At 42.6% G+C, this 25313-nt stretch overlaps 1 protein-coding gene across 2 annotated transcripts in view; it reads right to left on the bottom strand.

Annotated features, from left to right (window-relative positions):
- Positions 1-25313, bottom strand: part of SGCD (sarcoglycan delta) — a 936024-nt gene that overhangs the window by 112586 nt on the left and 798125 nt on the right. For both annotated transcript variants that reach the window (XM_078066784.1, XM_036096205.2), the window contains one exon: positions 23223-23342. In XM_078066784.1, coding sequence (XP_077922910.1) covers positions 23223-23342 — 120 coding nt within the window. The remainder of the gene's footprint in view (positions 1-23222; positions 23343-25313) is intronic.

Genomic DNA, 25313 nt, shown 5'->3' with positions numbered 1-25313 from the left:
ATGTTGACCCAGACGCCAGTAAGCCACCAGCAACTGTCTCTCATTGGACTTCTTCTTTTTATTTTTTTAAAAGATTTTATTTATTTATTTGAGAGAGAAACACAAGCAGTGGGGAGGGGCAGAGGGAGAGGGGGAAGAAGGCTCCCCACTGAGCAGGGAGCCCCACGCAGAGCTCTATCCTGGGACTCCTGGATCATGACCTGAGCTGCAGGCAGATGCTTAATCGACTGAGCCACCCAGGTGCCCCTCACTGGACTTCTTATGAGAGCTAATCAAGTCCCTAGTTATTCATTTGAGCCACTTTATGAGACTTCTGTTACTTAGCCCCGCCTAAGGTTCAATACCATTCCACCCAAGACCGGGGAGAGAGAAGCAAACTGACCCTTTAAGATGGTCATACTCTTCACTTAGAACTCTTGCCATAAGCCAAATGATCAAAAGTTGGAAACCACTCTTACTGTACCTTCCTAGGAAGTATCTTTTCATTGATTGCTGAGTGGAATGGTTTTCTCATTCCATCTTCTCAGCCAGAAAGTACTTTTGTATGTTTGTTTTTTAGTGCATCAAAATCTTTAAGGCCTGGCTCAAATGCCTCCTCCATGACGGAACTTTCCCTGGTCCTCTCTGTTATCACAGATTGCTCCCTCTTTTGTGCTTCCCTAATGCGTAACTGATATGCTGGCTGAGCACTCATTCTACCTGGTGAGACGGTTCATTGAGTGTGTGTTGCCTTCACCATAATGTAAGGACCAGGTCATGGGAGTCTTTGTTCTTTCCTAGACAAGGAGCATGAACTTCGATGTTTTGAATTCAATTTCAATTAGGCAGGAAAAGCTGTGGAATGAAGCAGAAACTTCTAGAGGGGAGAGGTCTGAGCTGGTCAGTAGCAGCTACACCACTGTTATAGCCTGATACATCTTTGTCCAGGAAAGTAAATTGTTAAGGCTGTAGCTATGTGGTCTCCATGGTATAGTCTCCCTTCTTTCTAGCAGCTCTCTTGTAACCTTTCCAATTTATTTCTGTCAGTGCAACTTCCCAGAACCCAAGTGTCCCAGGTCTCCTGTCTGGTTTACAAGCTTTGATAAGTTCCTGTTTCCTACAACAAAAAGCCCAACATTTTACCATGATATCATCAGGCTTAGTCAGCCTCTTTATCTTTTGTCTGTGGCTTGATAATTTTTAAAAATATTGATTTGTGTTTGTTCTCTCCATATTTAAAAAAAAAATAAATTTATTTATTTATTTGACAGAGAGAAAGGGAGGGAGAAAGAGAGAGGGAGGGAGAGCACGTAAGCATAAGCAGGTGGAGAGGGAAGCAGAGGGAGAGGGAGAAGCAGACTCCCCACTGAGCAGAGAGCCGACGACATGGGGCTCAATTCCAGGACCCTGAGATCATGACCCGAGCTTAACCAACTGAGCCACCAGGTGCCCCTGTTCTCCCCATATTTTTCTCTCTCCTCAACTTCAAGCAGATAGCCAGACACTCTGCATATCTTTGATGTTTGTTTGTTTCCATAAAGTAAAAAGTACTATTTATGGTACATAGTTCTATAAGTTTTGACAAATACACACAGTCATGTATCTACCGCCATAAGCCATCACAGCAAATTTTAGCACTTTGAAAATTCGCTTCCCTTGCACTACCCTTCTGTACTCAATCTCTCCCTCAAGCCCTTACTCCTGGTTCCCACTGTTCTCAGGCCCTACAGTGATGCCTTTTCCAGAATGTCATAAAAATGGAATCATTCCGTAGATAGTTTTGGGTTTGGCTTCTTTCACTTAGCAAGATGCAGCTAAGTTACATGATGGAAGGTTTTCAGTGGATCAAAAGCAGAGCTGCCTTAAATCAACAGCTATTCCTGCCCTTGATGAAGGCCTAATCCTAGTGGAGAGTGTGCTGGCTACCCTCCCAAGGAGAGGAAAGAGAAGAGTGCCTTGGAGGGACGCCAAGAGGAGAGGCAGATTTTGCCCCTGACTTAGAATAACTGTGAAACGTAAGGTCCTTTGAGGACCAGAATCATCCCTAGGGAGGTGGCAAACTCTCAGAGAGCACAGCTGGGTCAGGCCCCAGGAAGGCAGGACCCTTGGCACAGGAGGCCACAGCCTCAGCAAAGATTCCTGGGCCCTCTCCATGGCATGAAAGTTGGGAGTTGACTTCCCTTCAATTGATCACACAAGCTGGAAAAATGAGGATAGAAGAGGGGATCTTAATGGACCAAGATTGAATAGTCTTGCCCATATACTTTTTTGAATTTTATTTATTTATTTGACAGAGAGAGAAAGAGAGAGAGCACACACAACAGAGGGAGTGGGAGAGGGAGAAGCAGACTTCCCGCTGAGCAGGGAGCCCGATGCGGGGCTCGATCCCAGGACCCTGAGATCATGAACTGAGCAGAAGGCAGATGCTTAACCAACTGAGCCAACTAGGAGCTCCCACCTCCTTTTTTTTTTTTTTTTAAAGATTTTCTTTATTTGACAAAAAGAGAGTGGGAGAGACATATTTTCTTGACACTATATGTGCTTTCTTGATTCTTAAGCAATCCAGTCATGATGGAGATAGAATTTCCTACCAGACTATTGTGGGAGTTGCAAATCACATTGAGGGAATGAAAGTCATTTCATTGGCTGATATCTATTAAGTGCTTACTATTTGCCAAGCATTTTTCTAAGCACTTCACATGGATTAACTCACTTAATTCTCGCTGAACTCATTTGAGGCACATGCTATTATTATCTCCCTGTTTTCAGATGACAAAACTGAAAAGAGAAAGGTTTCAGAGAGTGACTGTGGGAACCAGGATGGGAATTTAGGTACCTCTAGCTGCAGAGCACATCCTTAACTTCTTGCTCAATGTGTTATTTCTTCCATCGTGAGCTTGGGAATGGAGTCATATTCTAAAAATCTCCTCCTCCAGGAAAAGACCACCAAGGAGTAGTGATGATTGGTTATAGCTGATTCTCTGCTGAGGGGTTGTCTAGGTGCTTCTGTTTGAACTGCCACCTGTCCACACCTGACCAATCAGATTCTAGCTTGAAAACTGAAGCCAAGCACCCCAGAGGACAGTTTCAGTGAATGATAGGTACTAGCCAATAGCAACTCACACTTAACTGACAATCATGCTAAGTGCTTTCACAGAGACAGTCCTTCCCTTTTATCTTCATGACAACCCTATGGCTGAGAAATATGAGGCATAAGGAGGCTAGGTAATAACTTACCTGCTGTTACAAAGCTAATTACTAATAGAGCTATGATAAGAAACTAGACAAACCAGTCCCCTGGCTTACATTTTTAACCTTCAAATAGAGATGTAGGGCTGGCAGCCATGTTGAAAGGTATGCAAGAAAGAACATCTCCAAGGGAAAATGTGAGTGAGCGGAGCAGAGTAAAAAGAGGTCACATGGCCTCTGAGGTGCAGGGGTAACACTTGCATTCTGGGAGCTTCCCTGACACAGATCTCAGAACATTTGACTAAATGTAGATCCACAGCCTGAAGTGAGCTCTGCCTCTTTGAAGAGAAAATGCCACTCGGGAGGAAGTTCTTCATTTGTGAATGGTGATGGAGACATTCCAGTTCACTTACTTTGCTACATTAAATCCAAGCCACAGCAACCGTAACGATCTTACTGCCCTTTGGCTTCAATATTTTATAACAGGTATCAAACCCTGACTTGGTACTCAACCAGGGTTAGTCAACAAAGCTATGGAGAAAAGACCGGGCAACTTTAAAAAAAAAAAAAAAAAAGGAAGTTTCATTTTCACCTGTGTCCTTCGGTCATTGCAAATCGTTGAGACTTTAGCAAGAAACAAAGTCTGAAGAAAGAATTTCAAGAGAAGATGTCCCATCTGTGCATGAGGCAAGGGAAAAATGTTGAATGGTGGCAATGTCTTTGTCTGTTTAACATTCCTTCACTCCCCTTCTGACACTAGAACAATTATTTGCTTTGGGTCAATGTACCAGGGTTGAGAATCCCATGGTTCTCCCCACACACCCCACAAACATACGGAAAGGAATGTGACCCAGGGTGGCCAATCAGAGTGTCTGATTCCCCAGAAAGAGAGTTTGCTTTGAGAGCATGTTATCCAAGCAGGGCCCATCACCTCTCTCCCCCCAGTGATGGCTATGGCTGTCTGGACAAGGGTGTTACTGTCTCTCCCTTCAGATACTGTCTGCTAAGGAGCTGCCCGAAGAAACCCTGTGCCCAGGATGAGATGTCAAAAGCACCAGAGTTGGCCCTATCTGGAATTTTCAACGATGTGAGTGAGCAAGTACCCTCCTTCTTTTAAAAAAAAAAATACTTTCCTCAACCCTGATTAATTTTGCTTTCTGTCACTGATAATTGGAAGCACCCTGAATAATGCATGCTTTTCCTGTTGGGTGGAGAAATCTCTGTCATGATTGTCCCTACCACTCCACATCATGAAAGCAAGGAGCACTGCTCTCTGGAGCCCACAAACAAGTCTGCCTTTTGCAAGAGATCATTATTCCTATATGACTCCACTTCAAATGCCTGCTCAATATGAAATGGAAATCCATAGGGCAACAGAAGCCAGTCAATTTTCACTATCAGACAAGAGTTGTGAAAGCGAGTGCGCTCAAGTGGCCGTCTGGGCTGAATTGGTCTAAGACAGCTTTGAGGGCATTTAGCATCTCTCTCTATCTCTCTCTCTGTTTAACAGTCCAGGGGCAAGCACATTTTGAGAGACTTTTATAGCTTTTTCCTCTATTCCTATAAACAGTGCCAATGTCACACAGGGAAAAACAACAACAACAACAAAAAACGGTGTCCATGAGGTCTGAATTATTCAGTCAGTGCCAAAGAGTATGTTCTTAAATACTGAACCGATTATCTTTTAGAGGGGGTAAAAAAAAAAAAAAAGCAAGTGTCATAACCCAAATCTGTAGAGCTTTACTTGGTTTGGGTATTTCCTAAGTGTATCTTGTGCTGCTTTGTCAATCCAAGTGACAGTTAATCAATACTAATCTGATGCCAGTTGATTCTTCCCTTTCCATAAACAGGATCAAGGTATACTACCTATGAATATATTTTATCCCAGGCTGTAAATCCATATGTTTTAGTGTAAATGCATTAGCATCTCTTTTTAAATGGAATGCCGTGTGTATACAAGAAAATAAAGATGAATTACCAAGTTGTCCTGAAAAATGCCTTTCTGTTCCATTATGAAAATGTTTCAGCTTTCAAGGCAGTAGTAAGTAGATCAGGCATTTCCCATTATTTTATACTGTGATCTATATCCCCGTCTCTGGGGCTACCTATTAAGTTAACACTCAGAATATTTTATGGACACACCGTCCTTCCTGGCCTGGGCAGGGGGATTTTTTACTTATTTTTTCCTCTGTTAGTTTGTTTATGCCTTCATTCCTCCTTTAAGTCAATATTTATTTAGTGCCTACTGTGGGTCAGGCGATGCCCTAGGGACCAGAGAGAAGATGCTAAACAATCATCTACAGACCTCCACCCCCAATTTGCCCTAATATTGGCTAATTTCTCCACAGCCAGCTGGGGCAGTACACACCTAGGGTCTGATACTCCTGTGCTGGACCACTTCAGTCTGTTCATGCGCACAAGAGTTTGGTCAAAGCAACAATGACTTCATCTTTTAATGTCACTTTACAGTTGATGGAGATTTTCATACGTACTTTTAAATTCTAATACACACATATATGAAGGGAGTGAAGTTGAGTATAAGTGACTCATTTAAGGTTGAGCATTTAACGAGGCCAGGACTACACCAAGTACTAGTACTGGATGAGCTAGGATAGTACCTACCTCCTAGTTTGTTGTTAAGGCCTTGCTGTTCATGACAGAACACAGGGAAAGCACTCTGCAAAGTGCCCGGAACACAGTAAGAGTGCAATGAATGTTAATGGTGATGTTCCTGTTTAGCAACAGACATAAACCACTGTCTATCCGTCCATCCATGTGTTGTTCTGTCTACCCACCCATCCACCTATCCATCCTTCCTTTACTATGCACCAAGCATTACAAAAGATACTGAAGATTCAGTGTTGAGGAAGTCCACGCCCTCAAACCTCTCACAATCCAGGCGAAGATTTTCAGTCTTTGGAAATCATATTTGGTATCAGATTTCACAGACAGAGTGATGAAAAAGTAACAGAACCATAGCCTAGACCAGAGACTAGTGAACTATAACCCTAGGGCTAAATCCCTTCCACAGTCTGTTTTTTTTTGTGTTTTTTTAAACAAAGTTTTCTTAGAACACAGTCAAGCAAAATTTCATTACATGTTGTCTGTGGTTGTTTTCCCACTCTAACGGCAGAGCTGAGGAGTTGAGCTAAAGAACCTGTGATTCACAAATCTAAAGCATTTACCATCTGGCCCTTTAAGAAAAAAGAGCCCTGGCCTGGGTTACTGTATCTTTGCATCCTTCTCTCAGCCATTCTACCTTAACATCCCTTGGAATTTAAGAAATAAAAGGTGATGGGCTTGCCTTGTATGGGCCCATCAGCTTGTTTACATCTGATAAGCCCTAAATGCAGAAAAGTCCTTTATGATTTTGACACTACTGATTTCCCAGGGGAATCCTTTCTATTGCCCTCTATGGGTGGCTGGATAACCTTGTGAACATATTCTTCCAAAGCATGAACTCACTCTTCTGTGGTCCTACTGCTCTCCTCCTATTTATTGTTCTCCTTATGATGCAATCCTTGGCTCCCTTATGATCTCATGCTTGGCCCAACTTTTTTCCCATTATGTGATTCACTGGGCAGAGAGCACCATTCTTGTGTTTCTTTGCTACAATTCTTTTTTCTTTTTTAAAACAGTATTACTTCGGCTTTTATTGCTCAAACTGTTTGTGCCGGTTGATATATTGAGGAATTAGAATTTTTCTTTTGTAAATATTATTTGCATGGGTATTTTAAATATTAACTACTGGCTTATAGGAAATGTTCAAGATTCCTTTTTTAAAAAAGATTTTATTTATTTATTTGACAGAGAGAGAGAGAGCAGGAGTGGGGGGCGGGCAGAGGGAGAAGCAGGCTCCCTGCTGAGCAGGGAGGCCAATCTCATCCCAGGACCCTGGGATCATGACCTGAGCTGAAGGCAGAAGCATAACTGACTGAGCCACCCAGGCACCCCGAAATGTTCAAGATTCTAAGAAGAGCAATGATTTGGTAACATTACTCAGGAGCTTTCACTACATCATGCTATTTTATCACTGCAACAACACAAGTTAGATACTATTATTATCTTCATTTGCAGATGGGGAAACTGAGGTTTTGACAGAGATGATTAATTTTCTAAGTGATAAAAAATAGTTAATTTATTGAGAATTTAGTATATCTCAGGAACTGCGGTAAGCTGTATATGGATTCTACTACTTAATTCCTACAGCGACTATCTGGAAAAGCAGGACTGTGCACCCACTCCCATTGTGTACCAAAGGCTCGGTGGGGCTGCTGACTTGCTTATGATCCTGCCTCAAGTAAGCAGGGGCACCAGGACTTGACACTGAGATCTGATTGAGGTCTGGAAGGTGCATTTTGAGGACTCCCATGGAAAGCCTATTCTGTGATACATTCAAACACATCTACCTCCTCCCTCTTCTCCCCACTGAATCAAATGTGGGGCCTGCATGTAGCTCCCTTATTTGAGTAAGGAGACTTCAAAACATTCTGGTTAATTCCTTTCTGTGGTTTGGTGATTGGAATGGTAGAACAGCTGAGAGAATGGCAGAAGGAAAAGACAAAAGCTGTCATGGTGATATCTTCTGCTTAATGGCAATCAACTTTAAGCTCCCATGGATGCCTGATCCCAGTTACTATTTTTTTTTTTTATGCTATCTCTTATTTTAAAAATAAACCCTAGTCCAAGTTCTCATCAGTAATGGAAGAATAATATTAAAACTCCTGTACATTAAGAAATATATCCTCTACCATCCTCATCTTGGATTTCCCACCAAACTTACTGTGTGATTCTATACCTTTTAACTGTTCTGGGCTTAGTTTCTGCATCTATAAAGTGAGCATAACCCAGTGCCCAGCCTATGGCTCAAGTTTATCATGAAGACCAGATGAGAGGTGAATGAGCTTTTCAACTTAGATGGCAAAGTGCAAATGCTAGTGACAGATGGTCCCAGATCAGAGAATCCCCCTGGATCAATAAAGACTCCTTTTTACTCTTTACAAACTGCCCCTTTTGTAAGAATGTCCTCTTAAAGTCAGATAGTAAACTATATATGATTAATTTAAGATTAAGAGCAAGACTTTTATCTAAGTCATTAAACTCTCTCTATACATATTTCTAAAGCTCCCCAAAGGTCCCACCCCAAGGTCCCATTTAGGGACACTGGATGCTAACAAATCAATAAGCCCAGTGTCATTTTTTCTGAATGTTCTTACTCAGGCAATGCAAAAACTCCTTCCAGATTTTCATGACAAATGGAAACAGCTCAAGGAGAAAGCTCCCTAAATGGATGAAGCTGACATACCTCTAATCCATTAGAGCAAAGGACTTTCAGAGACCCAGGGACCCCACAGAAATCATCCTCCCACCAGGCAATTGATCATAACTTGAGGAATCATTTCAGGCTTGGGCCAAAGCAGCCTTAAAGGAAGAGAAGGAAACGCCACCAATTTCAACACATCTCAGAATTTTAAAGAAACAGATCCAACTCTGAGATCACACCTGTATTACTAGGGTAGTTTATAGGGCATGCTTCTCACACATAACACACAACTCAGCATTTGCCGTTTTGAATGCCTTGGATGACAGATGCAGCCGATCTTTTGTCCCAATAACAGGTTTTTATAACAGAGGAAACAACCCTGGTTCTCAGTGGAAAGGAATGTAGGGGGAAGCATCAAAAACAAGCAATGTAATGAATGTGAAAGGTACATATTAGTGCTAAGCACATATTAGTGCTAAGTATGTAGGTGCTTAACAAAGTCAGCGATTTCATAAATGCCTTTTAAGGTCTACTTTAACTACGAGATTACATAAATAAGGGAATGGATATCCATCCTCTATGACAGGCATAATTTATGCTGTTGTCAAGAAGAAACGGAACTTCCTGTTAGGGATGCCTTCTGTAGGCTGCTCAATCCCTGACTTCACAGACAAAAGCAGGCCATCATGCTGCTCTGAATAGGAGGCAGAGATTCAAACTCTACTTGGGTCATTTCTCTTTTCCCCATGCCAAAAAGCCATCCCCTGCAGCGCTCCCATCTTGAGTTCCCTGCTTCTGCCACTACTTTGGAGCCAAGCCCTAAGTTAGAGAGGCAGCAGGGTCACCCCGCACCACCGGCTAACACAGCACCCCTGCTGTATGTATGGTCTGACATCAGGCACTGTGGAGGGTGGAAGAATGTAACCTACAACCAGAACCAGGGCACAGAACCAGACACACATGAGTTTATTTACAGCGGGACTTCAAGTGCTCTCTATACCTTCCCTCTGGTTCAAGGCTTCTCAAACTCTGTATTTGGGGCCAGGTAATTTTTTGTAGTGGGGAAGCTGTCTTGTGCACTATAGGATGTTGAGTAGTATACCTGCTCTCTACCCAGCAGATGCCAGTAGCAACCCCACCCACCCAAGTTTGTGACAATCAAAGATATCTCTAGACACTGTCATGTATCTCTGGGTTGGCGGGGTGCAAAATTGTCCATGTTGAGAACTACCATCTGGTCCTAGTGTGTTGTGACACCCTCCCCTATCAGCTCCAGGCTAACTCCATCCCCAGAATTTAATGACAGAGCTCTGCATGAGACAGGTGGTCCATGATACTAAACATGAATGATATGCTATGAATGATATAATATGATATGATACAGACATATCTCAGAGTTTGGAATCATGTCTGATTCTTGTTACATTCTAGCTAAATCCCCAGTTTAACATAGAGACTGCACATAGTAAGTGCTCACTAAGCATTAACGTTAAGACAGGGGACCTCACCTGGAGATGCCAAGGATTCACAGAGATAGAATTCAGTAGGTCTGTGAACTTTGAAAAGGCAGATTTTACATCATTATTTTCACTAATTTTTAACTGAAATATAGCATTTCCTTTGATTAGAATGTAGAAAATAATCTGTAGTAATTATTACTCTGGGACTCTCTCACCAACAGAAATCACAGATTATTTCCTATGACAGTGAAGTTGTAGCACACATCTCAAAACATCATTTATACTCATCAGTACTTTGAAATGATGGTAATTATTCTGCCTATAACTAGAACTTTTTAGATGTTTTAACAAATACCTAAGTTATTATATCACAAAATCGTATTTTATATGTTGATAACCGTGTGTCATTGGCTTTCTTTGGTCATCCGGCAGAATGGGTTAAAAATATAATTCTGAGAAGAGATCCAATGTTTTCAAAGGGGTCTATGGCAGAAAAAAGAAAAACTCAGAATGACCACCTAACATAACTATCAGGCAAATATTCAGAGATCATAATCAGTCTCTTAGAACTTTCTATACAATCCCTAGTGGTCCTTGGGGGAGGGCCATACTCACAGCAGAAGCCTGACCACAGTCAATGAGAGGTATGAGTTTGGGGTGACTTATCCCACTGCAGGGCATGACATCAGGGCAGAAATACACTCTCACTGGGTAACCTCAGATGGGCGGTTTTATTCCCACAGGCTTCCATCTCTTAATTTCTAAGGTGGTGACTTCTTTTCTTTCTTTTTTCCCCCCTCATCCTGAGTACCTTTAAGGGTGGTTTTGAGAATCAAATAAGATGGCAAAAAACAAAACAAAACAAAAACAAAAACAAAACCGAAACCAGGAAACCAAAACCGAAACCAGGAAAAACCCTGCACAAGTATTCCGATCTAACTAAATGCTACTATGCAGAAGGGGATTATACATTCAGTTCCCAAGGACTGCATTCGCTCTTGTGTGTCAGCTCACTTGTGATTTGTGGTAGCAAAGACATTCCCCCACGCTGGCTTCTCACACTTGTAATTGGTCTGTCTGAGGATCACAGAAGGAAAGAAGGCAGGAAGAAGATGGGAGAGAGAAAGAGGAAAGGGCTCATTTTAACAACCAGTCAATCCAACTCCCATACCGTAATTCATTTTTTATCCCCCAACTGTTCAAGTGACAGGACTAAGTTTTTGAACTAAAGTTCAGTTGCCAGGCTGTACTAGGAGAGTACGAATGGCTTTTGACATGGTTTCCTCCCAACAAGAAGGGCTTCCCCTGTTTCCCCTAACGTCACACACTGACATCCTGCAAGGGCTAAGTCAAGTCTCTACTTCTCAGGGAAGGCCTCTCCTTGGAAGGTGTATGGTCCCGATGTTCTGGGCCACTGTCAGGGTGCACATCCTTGCACACGAGTGTCTCTGGTACATTTCTCACATCTGATATTCTAGCATAAGTTCCTGTTCCCAAAGGCAAGGAGAGACCATGCCTTCTAAATCCAAGGCCCTGGCACCCTTCCTTGCCCCACCAGACATCTGTGATCTGAATCTGCTAAGGAGAGACAGATTTTCAGAGTCCTGGGAGGAAGAATTAGGCCAGAGGAACTTTCTCAGGCTCTCATGCAAGGATGCTCTCATTAAACACAGCTGAAGCACTAGAGCCTGAACACTTCCCAATAACCAGTCAGCTAGACAGATAGGAAGTTGAGAGGGAAAGTCATTTTCCTTGGCAGCTGAGATGCATTTAACAGCCAAGGAAGAAAAGCACATTACCTTCCTCCATAGCTCGTAGGCACTCTGCATATTGATTTCATATCAGCTCTCTCCTTTGTTTGGTTAAATGCAATCTCTGCCACAAGCCTATGATACAATACAAGTACTTTAAATGTGCTTTGACCTCTGATCAGCTCCCATCAAGCAAGTTAGTGGGAATAACAATGAACTGCGTTAAGAATTCATTGGCCATGCTTGCGCTCTGGCCAACTGGAATAATCCTGCCCTTCCTCATATACTCAGCCTGTTTCCCTTGGGCTGAGAGTAAAAATGGGCAAGGTGAGCTATCTGTGAGCACTGAAGGTCTTGGAGAGCAGGCTGCATAACTCTCTCTTTGGAATGTCTTTTTGAATTAAACCTCCAAGCAGAGACCTCACAGATGTGTCTGGTCCCATAAACAGTGGATTTGTCTGACCCACCCCCGAGCTCATCCTCCTCACACTGTCCTGTAAATCATGAATCGGATCCTGTCACTCCCCTGTTTGAAGCCCTTCAATGTCTTCCCATTACCCTCATGTCTAAGTACTTTAAAAGGATACACAGTGCCCACGTTAACAGTATGGTTTTATAACGGTATACATACACACATCTCCACGATGATCCATGCATATGTAATGTTTATCTATATATTTAACTAACTTCTATAATGTGTGTATGTTTACCATACATATATATGCCACGTGACCTACATAACAAATATATATACAGGTGAAAAATAAATATGAACATGTGTATTTTTGCTACATATATGTGATATATGTTAAAAGAGTAGGCTCTTTATACTAAAATACTGAATTGCACACTTTAAATGGCTGAATTGTAGGCTGAATTGTGAATTGCATCTCGACAAAGGTACAAAAAAACAAACCAAGTTTACTTGGCTCTAAAGTCTGATTATCTGGATTTGCATCTCACTTTAGCCACTGAACTTGTACAGAACCTTGGGGAACTTGCTTCTGCATTGGTCTGTTTGTTAATATGTGAAATGAGCATAATAATAAAACTTATCTTAGAGAGCTGTCTTGAGAACTGAGTTACCACATGTAAAGAGATTCCAACAGTATCTGGTAGAGAGTAAGCATTTAATAAATGTTAACTATCATAATTATGGCCTGTCTCTTTTCATGGCTGGGCATGCTGTTCCTTGACCTCCACTCCCCGGCTGAGCTGGAGTTGTAAAACTTCTCCTGAAAGGTCATGCTTCCCCAGGACTTTGTACATGTCCCTCCACACCTAGCCTTCTGACCCCATGTCCTGGACTAACTTCCATTTATCCTTCCAGTCTCGACTGCAACATCATTTTCTTTGGGCAGACTTCCCTCGCTGGCAAAATGAGGTTAATAACTCCTAATATTATGTTTCCATGACATCTTGTACTTCCCCCACGATAAGTCACATTCTTCTCATGTAAATGTTAACAACACCTGTCTTGCTTGCTTGGCTGTGGAATCCAGAAAGGCGGAGTCCCCGTGGCCCTTTGGTCAGCAAAGCAGTTGGCCACAGTAAGCGCTCAATTTGTTGAATGCAACTGAATTTCTTTTTAAGTAAGAACTGCCTAAACCATGGCTTAAATAATGCCAAGAACCTTCCTGCTGATGTTACTCCCTTTCTTTTTTTGGACCCATGAAAGTTCTTGCATCATAAATAACTCCCAATTGTCTAAGACACTTTTGTCTTTGCCTTAGAGAATCAAAATCCTATCAAATACTTCCATTAACCGTTCAGCCACATCCTGCTCAGTACACTGCCGAGAGGGGAACATCCTGGCGAGGCTCTAGCAGAACCCTGAGATGTCTCCTTAACTCAGGCTTTGGGGGAAGTGAGCAATTCTTGTTTATTCTATGCTGATAATAATCTCTTCCCCAAAAATAAAGCCAACACATCTGCTGGAAAAAAACAAGGGCAGCTCACCCCACTTCCTCTCTGGCTCTGCTGATCCTGCACTTTGGGAGGCTGTAGGTCATTCCCCTGAATCTGCTAAGTCAACCTTCCCCCCTTACACTTTCCCTCAGTTTCTCCTCTAGGAAGTTCCCTGGTCCACCTCCGTTGGCTTGGCGTCCTGCCCCTGTTCTCCAGCATTACGGGGAAGTCCTCTTAGCACCTAGCGCAACCAAGTGCTAGCTTCTAGATTCTATTTAACTTCCTAAGAACCATTTCCAGTGCTATTTAATATTTCACTGCGTATGTGCTTTGACACCCCTACTAGCCTATAACCTATTTGAGATCAAGGGAATTTTATGCTGTGTCCTTACATCCCTGCATTGAGCTTTGCTTGGTGATTGTTGCACAAATGGTGCTCGGTAGGAATGGGTAGAAGGAGTAATAGTAATAGGCACTGATAATAGTGGGCGCTTATCATGGGCTTAGCACTGTGCCAGGAACTTTTCATATATTCTATGCAGGTACTTGTACTACCCTCATTTTACATACGGGCAACCTGAGGCTTTCAGAATTTAGAAACTTGCCCAAGGTTGTGCCACGAGAGCCAGGAGAGGTGTCCAGGCAGTCTGTCTCCAAACTCCATACCCATCTAATGAGGCTGCGATCCTACCGTCACAAAGGGTACACAGGCATTTGCTTCTATCCTGTGCCCTGAAGGGTTCTGAATAATTTCTCCTCTCTCTCTCCTGATTTCTTCTGTTTGATTCACCCTTGCCACCTTACCCATCATTCCTAGGGAAGTCAGGGTACAAAAGGGGTTAAGATTAGAAGAGTAGTACATAGCAAAAGCATAGCGCAAGGTGGGAGGAGAAGCATAAGTCGCTGAGGGAAGTATTTTTAGCACTCTTTTCTCCCACTCAAATAAGCAGAATTAAATTCAAGTCCCTCCAATAAGGGAGAATGAAGTTAATTTCCTTCCCCAGTCTGCACACTGAGAGTTTCTTATTCACATTGTCTCATTAAATTCCTGGTGTCACTGTGAAACACCAACATTCCCCTTGGTCTCTGCTGGGAAGAGAGCGGAAAAAAAAATCAACTCAGGTGACTTTTGGTTGAGTCAGAATATTCTGCAAGAGTGAATATAATTAATGAGAAAGGCGACAATATACCTAGACTATATGGACAGCCTCTTGACATTGAAGATGTCCTGGCAGAACTCTATCCGCTCATTTGAAAATACTCTGTTCTTGGTATTAACCGCCAAGAAGAAAACTCTGATGATAAAAACAAACCAACAGATGCCCGAAAGCACATTAGCTGTAGCCCGACAGAGAATTTCAAGTCGTGTTGGTTCCAAAGACAAAAAAGCCGAAACATACCTCCTCCCCCCTCGGTAAGTGCTGGAATTGGTTCTCTAGAAAGCAGCCAAATAGTGAACCTCATCAACCTTTAATCCAACTAGAAAGCTCACAAATGTCCCCAACTGCCTTTTCTCCTCCTCCCACCCCCTCCCCATATGCAAGTAAGGGAGACAGTGGCTCAGCGCCTGGGGAGGTCTGCTAAGGCAATGCTGCTGGGACAGCTGGTAACGTGTATACAGTACGATGGATCCATCACGCTCATATTAAATCATATCTCCCTCTTGCCAAAGGGAAAAATGTGTGGGGCCCAGCAAATGCTTTTGCATCAGGAATCAACCCCGCAAGCTTGGGGGATGAAGGCGCACCCTGAACCGTGGCCGCTTATGATGCCTGTGCACATGGGTGGAGGGGTACATGAAACGAGGCGGTTGAATCACCTAGGCTTTCGGATGGGCTCTTTTTTTACTTTTTGGAGAATTATGACAGCCGTACGTAGCATTTCAGAGGAGACCCCATTATTATTTCTCTGTTGTAGAATTGTGCTTTTTCTCATTAAGTAGCTCTGGTTTATTAAGGTTGGGGTTGTTCATCTGAGACTCTTTTATACTTGGCTTTCTTGCTGCATTATTTATGGGAAGTGTATCTTTATGACCGACTGTATTATTCCTGCATTCCTGTAAATAATAAACCAAGTTTGGAATGAGATGCCAGAGGAGAACTGTACAACAGGCAATTCTTTTTAAATAGTTGAATCTCTTGGAGATTATCTCTGATAATGATAACAAAGAGCAGAAAGAGGGTCCTTGCAGGTTTCAGGCTCCTCTGACTTGTTATGCAAATGTTCCTATTAGACTGGGAGGCTCTCATCTCTCAAGGATCAATGTCAGAATTACTCAGTTTTCACCACCACGTAAGAGGCACTGTGTTCCATTTTTACTATAACCCTTCAGCCTCTCTCCTGCTTCCTCCCATTCAATGATGAGATATGTCAGAAAGGAAGAGAAACAAAAAGATGGAGGGCAGAGAAGGCGGAGAGGTTATTTAGAACCGTACACATGGCCTACGTGATTAGAGTCAAATAGCCAACCTCACCTGGCTGGTCGGTACGGTGGAACCAGTTGGTCACCTTCTAAAGCATTGAGTTCCTTCTCATGGAGAAAAGCAGAGTAGATATGAAAAAGCATCCGAACATGGGAACGTGGGATGGGGACCTCAATGTCTGAGGATGACTCTGGGAGGGCGGTCACAGCCTTGATAAAGGAGCCCTGGAGGTTCGTTCAGCGGAAGTAATGGGCGAGGGGTTGTTTGGGGGTGCTCAATTTGAGGAGCATCTCTGAGTTCTTGCTCTGGGATGTCCTCCTAGGCCATCTCCTCTTTGGAGTCCTTGTGTTCAAACTGTATGGATGACTCTTTGACCCCCTGCTAGTGGACCATCTCCTGTGGGCTTTTTTTGCTGGTGTTTCCCACTGGACACCTGGCCTCTCCCTTAGGTGCTCAAGCAGCAAGACCCAGGGCATGTAAAACTGAACCATTTCTCTCCAATCCCCAACTTGCTTTGTTGCTCTGACACAGTTTTGTTAATGCACTACAAGGCACACAACACCAGAGCCGTCCCCGACTGCCCTTCTTGACCCTCCACATGCACTTAGTTGCCAAGTTTCATTAGTTCTACATCAAGATGCTCTTTCTCATTTGTCCTCTCTTCTCTTTCCATCCTGGTTTAGGCCCTTATGAATCCTCAACGAAAGCATAATAATACTCTCTTAACTTGGGTGAACATTCTCCCTCCCTCCTGTTCTCTATACAGTCAGATTGGTTATCAAACATTCCAATGTGCAAAATCTTTCCACCTATTTTTGCAACAAATATTACTGAGCAGTTGCTATGCAGTAGGCACTATTCTAGATTCTGAAAAACAAAAGTTTCTGCTATCATAAAGCTTATATTCTAACCAGGAGGAGAGAGTGAAAATAAACATTTTTCATGAAATGAACATTTTATCATCACCATGCATGTTGTGAGATCTGCCTTGAAGAGGAATAAGGCAGAGTAAAGACACAGACCAGGAATATGCAAACTTTTTTGGTATAGTGCCAATTAATAAATATTTTAGGCTTCATGGGCCATATGATCTGTCTCAACTACTCCACCCTGCTATTGTAGTGTGAAAGCAACCATAGATAATACTTAAATGAGCACTGCTGTGTTCCAATAAACATTACAAAACTAGGCAGTGCATTTAGCCTCACTGGCCCACAGGGCTACTTTGCCAATTCTTGGTACAGACAGTGAAATCAGGAATGTGCTATTTTTATAAAGCGGCCAAGGATGTGTGGTGAAGTGACATTTAAGCCATGAAGGGAAAGGTCCTTTATGCGTAGATTGGAAAGAGCATTTACGTGGAGGGAAGAGTAAACATAAATGCTGGGAGGTGAGAGAATGCTTGGTGATGAAGCGAGGAGGCCCATATCTGTGGAGCTGAGTGAGCAAGGGGATGAGAGCTTGTAAAGCATCTTCTGCTGTCTTCACAATTCCTGGGTACCACAGTCAGGCACAGCTGTCAGGATTTTCCATGGTCATACCTTTGATTTAATGAATATTTGCTGCTTTTTGCCCAGCATCCATTCCCTCTCTTGGACACAGCACCCCAATTTCCCTTTGGACAATGGTCCCCTCTAGTTCATTCTTGGTCATTTCCAACTTTAGCTCTAGCAGTGGGGATATGGTCCAGGACCAGCAAACTCCATCATTATGGTCACAACGACTAGTTCAAGGATGGGCATATGGCCCACGCCAGTCTAGTAAGAGGAAAAACCCAGGCCTTTGTTGGATTTATATTCAGAAGGTAAGGACCCTTTCTGCTTTTGAAGACAAAATGCATGATTGTATAACGGAGCTCATAGGTGTTCAGAGAAAGGGAGAGACTGAATTGAGGTTACATTATTTGAGCCACTGAATCTAGCCTGACGCCAACTACTGATGGACTTTTCTATCACAGGGGGCAACTGGTCTCCCCACCTCCCAACCAAGTGAGTCCTGACTGATAAACACGTGTTGTTCCACTCATCAAGCAAACACTCCCCCTATAGGTTCTGATGCGCCAATGTGTACTCAAGGTCTACTTCAAAGATACCCGATTAAGCAGCTATCTAAACTCTCTCTAGCATACCACCCTACTGCAGCCGGCTTCTGTAATTCTAGTCACTTTGTTTCTGTCCTTCTAAGCAGTTTGTTTTCTGCATGCGTGTCTCGTTTCCCTGAAGGGACAGAGAGCTTCCTGAGTAGGAACAGGGACACACATCTGTGTATCTCCATGATGCCAGCTGTGGTGTTTTAGAAATTCAGGTTTATAAGTATATATATATATATATATATAGGTATATATGACACACACACATCCATTTAATGAATGACCACCACTAAGAACACCCCACTCCTTTCATCATAATTATCAATTGCCAGGTTGCAATAGAAAGTTTCATCAAAAACTAATTCAAAAGGCTAAATGTATCATCTGATGTCTTCCCCCCAAAATTAGCATCAGACCACATTTGAATTTCTATAAATCTTCTGCTAATTTAAATGGCTTTAGAATTAATTAAAAATGTTTTTCAATCGATAATAATGTAACTCGGATAATTAGCATCAAGTAGCATCTAGAGGACATATTTAAAAAACTAATCTAGAGTATAAATAGACCTAATTAACAATTAGAATAACACTTTATAATTACACTTTGTTTATAAATGCTAGAATGTCTGATTCATTGTTCAACGAAATTGGTCATTAATGAAAATCAAAGTTATTTTTCCCTGATGTCTCCATGAAGATGTCTCTAGGATGCACTGGCTTTTATGTTGCCTATTTTCTTGGTGATTTTTTAAAGACCACTCCTGCCCCATATTTAATAACTTTGTTCTGCAATTAAGCTGAACAATATCATGCCTTATCTTGCACACTAACCTAGACCTTTTTGGTAATTAAACAGATGGGCCTGACTACAAACCTGAATTCTCTTATGTCTGACCTAAAGAGATAACTTTGCAGTACAGAAATCCCAAGGGTGGCAAAGACACCAGGACCATAAAAAGAGAGACAGGGCCTGGTACTTGCAGGGAAGCAAAGAGACTAGAGGACCTGGGCGCCAGGAGACTAGGAGAATGACAGCCCCTATCAGCAGAGTTAGGAGGTGGGCTCTGGAGAGGCAGGGAGTTTGCTGGAGGACACCCGGGCTCAGCTGCACAAGGAGGAGTGCTGGAATGACCTCTATGCAGAAAAGTGCAGGCTATTTGCTCGGAATTTAGAATTCGAAGTGAGAAGGCAGTTCAGAGCAAATACTGACTTAGGGTCATCTGAAAAGAAGCAAATGTTGAAGCCGTATGTAAGAGTGGGATTTCCCACAGAAATGTGAGCGAGACAAACAAGGACTGAGCCTGGAGGGAGTCTACACCTGATGCAAAGGGTGAGTCTAGGTTACTTACGAGGTGAAAGAAGGGAGGGAAGCAGAGGAAAAGTCAGAGATCTGGGAGGACTGCAGGAACAGTGGAGTATCTAGAAGCCAGGAAGGAAGGAACAGCTGGAAAACAGGTGCCTGGTTCTCCTTCCCTCCCCTCGTGGTGCCAGTGTGCTATGGAGCTCGGGGAAGATTCCTAAGATAGAAGTCACGTGGGTAGTGGGAAGACTGCCTAGATTCAGATCGTGACTCTACCGGTTTCTCTCTGTGGAACTTTGGGCAAGTTGCACATCACTCTGTGCCTCAGTTTGTCCCTCTGTACATCAAGGTGATAAGCCAGGGCCCTCCTACCCAATGTCTTTATTCACGGCGATTAGTTTAGCATTTTGCACAGAGAAAACCCTTAACATGTGTTAGCTATATTCATACTGTGGCTTTTCTGGAGCAAAGTGATAAAAGCTGAGCCTGAGCTCAACTGAAAGCTACCAGCAAAGCTGGGACAAAGCTGGGAGGGTCTTAGGTCAGTGGCTCTCACACGTGTGCATACATCAGAGTCACCTGGAAGGCTTGTTCAAGGACAGCTTGCTGAGCCCCACTCCTGAGTTTCTCCTTCAGTAGGTCTGGGTGGGGCTTGAGAATTTGCAAAACTAACGAGTAGACTAGAACTGATGCTCCCCATTCAGGGACCCACACTTTCAGAACCAGTGTCTTAGTGAGTAGAGGAAGAGACCCTATAATTTTGGGAATTCAGCCCAGGCCTTCAACCCCTCCATCACATAAGTCCTTTTTGAGAACACACATGCTAGCAAGACCAGCTTCATGTGTACCTGGGTGAAGTGGGCAGTGTCATATTCCTTGGCAGTTAAAGGCTCTTCCTCTTCTGGCCCTTCCTATGTCCAGGAAATCCACTAGTCCAAACTTAACTGATATATGAATACTTCCACAGGTTCTCTGCCAATTTCTCTGAGTACCTTCTTAAGTGAACATATAGGGTTGGGTAAAATTTTAGAATGTGATGGGTGCCCTGAAGCCCAAGTGGACCAACAGAAACCATCCCCAACATGATGGTTAGCATCTACCAAGGGCTTCCTGTGTACCACCACTCTGCTATTTGCTCTCCATACACTGTGCCATCCAGTTCTCCCAACTAGTGTGACAGCCAGGCATTCTTTTCTTTCTTTTTTTTTTTTTTTTTTTTACGATTTTATTTATTTGAGAGAGAGAGTGTACACAAGCGGGGGAGACAGGCAAGAGGAGAGGGAGAAGACGACTCCCTGCTGACAGGGTACCCCATGTGGGGCTTGATCCCAGGACCCCGGGATCATGACCTGAGCTGAAGGTAGATGCTTAACCCACTGAGCCATCCAGGCGCCCCAACAGCCAAGCATTCTTATACTATGTCACAGAGTAGAAGGATGCCTCGTAGGGTGAAGCGACATCCTAAGGCCCTGGCTGATGAATGACAGAAACCAGGATTATTGGCCAGTGTCAACTCTACAACCTGTGTTCTCAGCCACTCAGCTACGTGGCTCTTGCCTGTTCTCTTTTCCTCAGGAAAGATGTGCATATATGATAGATCAGCAATAATGGCCAGCCTATATTTATCCCCCCCCATATCTCTTCCCAGATAAAAATTTCCAGAGAGTTGAACCTCCTTTATGAAGCATGGCTTCTAGTCCCTTTGTCATTCTATTCAGGGTCCTTTGAGTGTGCACGAGGAAGTCACCTTCCTGAAAACTGAATAGATGGGTGTGGTTATCCAGAGAAGAATGTAAACAACTGAGTTAAGCTACTATATTCTGGAGGCATTATCTTCAGGCTTATTCCTTATTACCTTCTACTGCTATACCTACTCAACTATCAATAGAAATAACTGATTAATTAACATATGTTTCTTGTTATATTCATTCATTCTTCCACTCTCCATTTTGTTCCACCCTCTTTGTTTTATGTGTGTGGAAACTAAGGCTTAGAGAGAAAAACAGACTTGGGTAGGGTCACTCAGATCCTCAAGGTGTGAGCAAGGATTCAAATCCAGCTACGTTAGACTCAACCATGAAATATGCATCCAGATTCAAACCTCCCAAGAGTTTGCTCAGTCTGATAACTCAAAAAGACAAACCTCTCATTAAGCTGAAAATGAAATTGCCTAAACTTCTCGTTCCACACCATATGGCTGAATCCCAGCTGACAGGAAGCTCATTTCTGCAACATACCAGGCTCATTTCACTGAGTAGGTTGATGCGAGATTTGTGGGGTGGTCATTTCCTAATCTTTCTAGCATTGATAGCAGCAGTGGTATTCATTATGATGCTTCCTTTCTACATTTTAACATAAAAAAGCAAATGTTCCTAATGATGGAGACAGATTTTGTCCTGAATTGTTCTCTAAGTAAAATATCACAAGCAGACACAATGACAACAACAACAAAAATATCCACCTGCCTTCAAGTGACCAAAAACTACAATAATCTTCCAGTCCTTAGTCTATTGAACAGTGGGGGTGGAGGGGGGAGGGAGAGAGTTCTTAAATGATACCATCCTGGAGTTTTTTACACAAAGATTAAGCTGAAGTATTTGGATATCTAAAATGATCTTGAATCTTTCCAAAGATTCAGATTTTAACGAAGCGAGGTGACTCACGAAGTGTGGATGCACTAACGGGAAGTGCTCAGATCATTTGTACAGAATGATCTGAGCATGAGATACCATCACGTTTTCTCCTGGGCAATTATTCTACAGCTGGTATACCAAAGTATTCTGGAACAAAAGGAGAGCCTGAAGTTTTTGTGTTTGTTTCCCCCACTGCCCCCCAAAACCTAGAACTAATATGGAAAGTGCCATTTCTACACATAATAGAGAAAGACATTAAGTGTTAAGGGTTGGCCATGGTCTGAGAACGTATTTATGCGCATTTAGATGCACTGAGGCTGGAGTTCATGGGTAAGGATTTGAACAGTCCTACCACTGGCCCTTGATCTTGGACAAGTTTCTTCACCTCTTCAAGCCTTCATTTACTCATCTGAAAAATGGGACAAATTTGAGGAGGTAGCAAAGTATAGTGCTCTAAAGTGAAACACGCCAAATTCAAAATACCTGGCTGATACAACATGAACTCATTTAACCCTAGGGACCACTTGAGATGGTAGATGTTCTTAGCTCAACCGAGCAGGAAAGAAAACTGGCTCAGTGAGGTCAGTACCTTGCCCAAAGTCACACAACTAATTGGTGACAGAGCAGGGATAAGTGACAGATTAGCTCCAGCACCAGGACTCCTAAACCACCATACTCGAGCATTTCAGCATACAGCCACAGAAGACTACTTTGTTGTGTGCTCAAATCCAAGGAGTCCAAGAGTGGCACCATAGATATTCCTGCACATGTTTTCACAAATAAATTCTTGGGCCCTTCCACCAGAGCTTTTAATTCAGTGAGTCATGGTTGGATCTGTGAACCTAAACTTTTCAGAAATTCCCTAGGTGATTCTTCATTTACAACCAGGTTTAGGAATCTCTGAATCGTGTATATAGGTCTTGACTGCTTCTACCAAGAGTGCCAGTCTGTGAGGATAGGATGTGCTCCGTTATACTTCTTGGCATGAATATGCATCCCTACCTGAAGCTCAGTGTTGACAGTCATGCCACAAAAACTCATGACTTGAGACATTTTCACGGGGCTGGGGGGCGCAGGTTCTGAGGTAGGCCGTGGGGGAGTTCATCTACCTTGCTTAAGAGAATCCAGGTAATAGACCTAAATCTCTCTTCTAGGCACCATTTCATTTTTCCTCTAAAATGTATACATTGGCATCAAACCAATTAGATGATTAAAGTTTCCTTACCTAAAACTCTTAATCTCTCAGCTCCTACCACCACTTCATTGTTATCTGCAGAGAAGAGCAATTTTCCAGAAACTGTCTTTACTTCAAACTTTTTGCCATAAGCTTCTACAGCTTTTGGACCTAGAAGGGAGAGAGAAAGGGAGCGAGAGAGAGAGGTTAGTCTCATTGCATTCATTTACAAAGAGCTTTTCGCAGAACATACACATCTGACTAGATTGTATTGGACTTTAATGTAAGTGGATTGGTTTTCAGAAGCCAACCGTGAAAATCAGTCTTGTGACTCTGGCCATGTCTTGTCAATTACTTTTAATCATATGCTCTTGGGCTATGATTTTAAAGACCATCATGTCCCTTCTTCAGACTAATGCTTGTATGAGATTTCCCTTAGCTAGCCACCAAATTACTGTCAAATACTTGTAGACTTTGGCTTGAACATATCAAGGCACAGAAAGCTCACCACCTCTTGAAGTAATCAGTGTATCTTTGGCCAGCTCTAACTGTTGGAAAAGGTGCCTTCAAATTCAGCTGAAGTCTGTCTCACTCTGTATCCTTAACCCAGTGGCTGCATGTGACACCAGACAAGTCTATTTCCTCAGTATATAGATCATTTCCTGGCAGAAAAGGCTATCATAAATTGCAATTAATTGCTAGAAAGTTGTTGAATCTTTTATGCTAGAATTTCATTCAATAAATTTTAGAGGGTTTATCATATGACAACAGATGCTATCCTTGAAGGGGGGCTATCGTGGTGGCATCTTCTGATGGAGACAGATGTAAGTTTAAACACCAATGAATCAGAAAATTGCAGAGTTTTGCATACCATGGAAAAAATAAAACAAGTTAATATGTTAGAATTCCTTTTTAAAACAACAACAACAACAACAACAGGAGACATTTCAGTTTCTCTGAACTAGAACTACCTGAATACCTCAAGTTCAGGTGGCTCTCAAAATCTGCTCTGCAGAAATGCATCAGAATAACCTGCGGGTGTAATCATCCTCACAGAACCTCACTCAGAGCAAAAGGAATTTATCTTTTGGGCTGGAAATTCATAAAGAAAAAAAGTTTTGAGGTTAGAGCCTAGAAATCATATTTTTCCAAAACTGCTCAGGGGATTCTGATGGAGCATTTTTGTTTCTAGTTATTTTTCAAGACAGTGTCAACTATAAAAAGTAGTAATGAAAGGGCCCTCAATGCCTTCCAGGCAAAGACCAATGGGAACATACGTGTAGGTGAACAAGTTGGGTTTGTTATTCATTGCTGTGATGGAGAACACACACCATGGGCAACCACACGGGGCATCTCAGTAAGAAATACAGTATTTGGTTTTATGTTAGGTTATTTTGGGACTTGGTTTCAGGAAGCAAGGCTTTGCTCTGGATTAAGTGCTATTGGAAAGTGGGAGTGATTTTACAACTGGCATGTTACTATATCTTCCTAGAGGTAGGGAAGACCAGAGTAATGCTAAGACTGTAAAGCCTAATGAAACAGCAGTCACTGATATTAACCAGGATTGAGGGATGTTCGGTCATTTTAGTGGTTTGGATAAATGTTTCCATTTTTGTCTGTATTCAGACATGATTAGAGTTGTCTTCGTTTTTTGTTTTGTATTGATCCTTCAGGACCAACCGAGTGGCCTCGTCTGGTGTTGATGTTCGGCAAAATTATTTATGTTCGAACAGGAGAGCACAGAGGCTTGGCTCATGGTGCCAGGCCTACTCCTGTACATCCAGGCTGTTGTCCTCATTGGCAAGACCACCAGACTAAGAATCAGAAGAACTAGGTCCCAGCTTTCACATTCTCTAGAAATGTGACTTTGGGAAAATCCTTTAGTCTTTCTGAACCTCATTTTCTGCATCTGTAGAAGTGTACTATCACCATCTATCTATTCTGTTACCTTGTAGAAAGGTTAAAAGGATCAAATTATTCTGTGTTTATAGAAAGAACTTTGTAGGTGGAAAAGTGGTGTGAAATGTAGGGGACTGCTCTCGTGATTATCATCATTGTGATCACAACCCATCACCATTTTTCTAATGCAATGGTCCCAACACATTGAAAATAATTAATGAAAATCACCTCTCAGTGCACTTG

The sequence above is a fragment of the Halichoerus grypus genome, chromosome 2, assembly GCF_964656455.1.
Source record: "Halichoerus grypus chromosome 2, mHalGry1.hap1.1, whole genome shotgun sequence".
In the NCBI taxonomy this organism is placed as follows: domain Eukaryota; kingdom Metazoa; phylum Chordata; class Mammalia; order Carnivora; family Phocidae; genus Halichoerus; species Halichoerus grypus.
The sequence above is the reverse complement of the archived record's forward strand: the minus strand, read 5'-3'. Positions and strand labels throughout refer to the sequence as shown.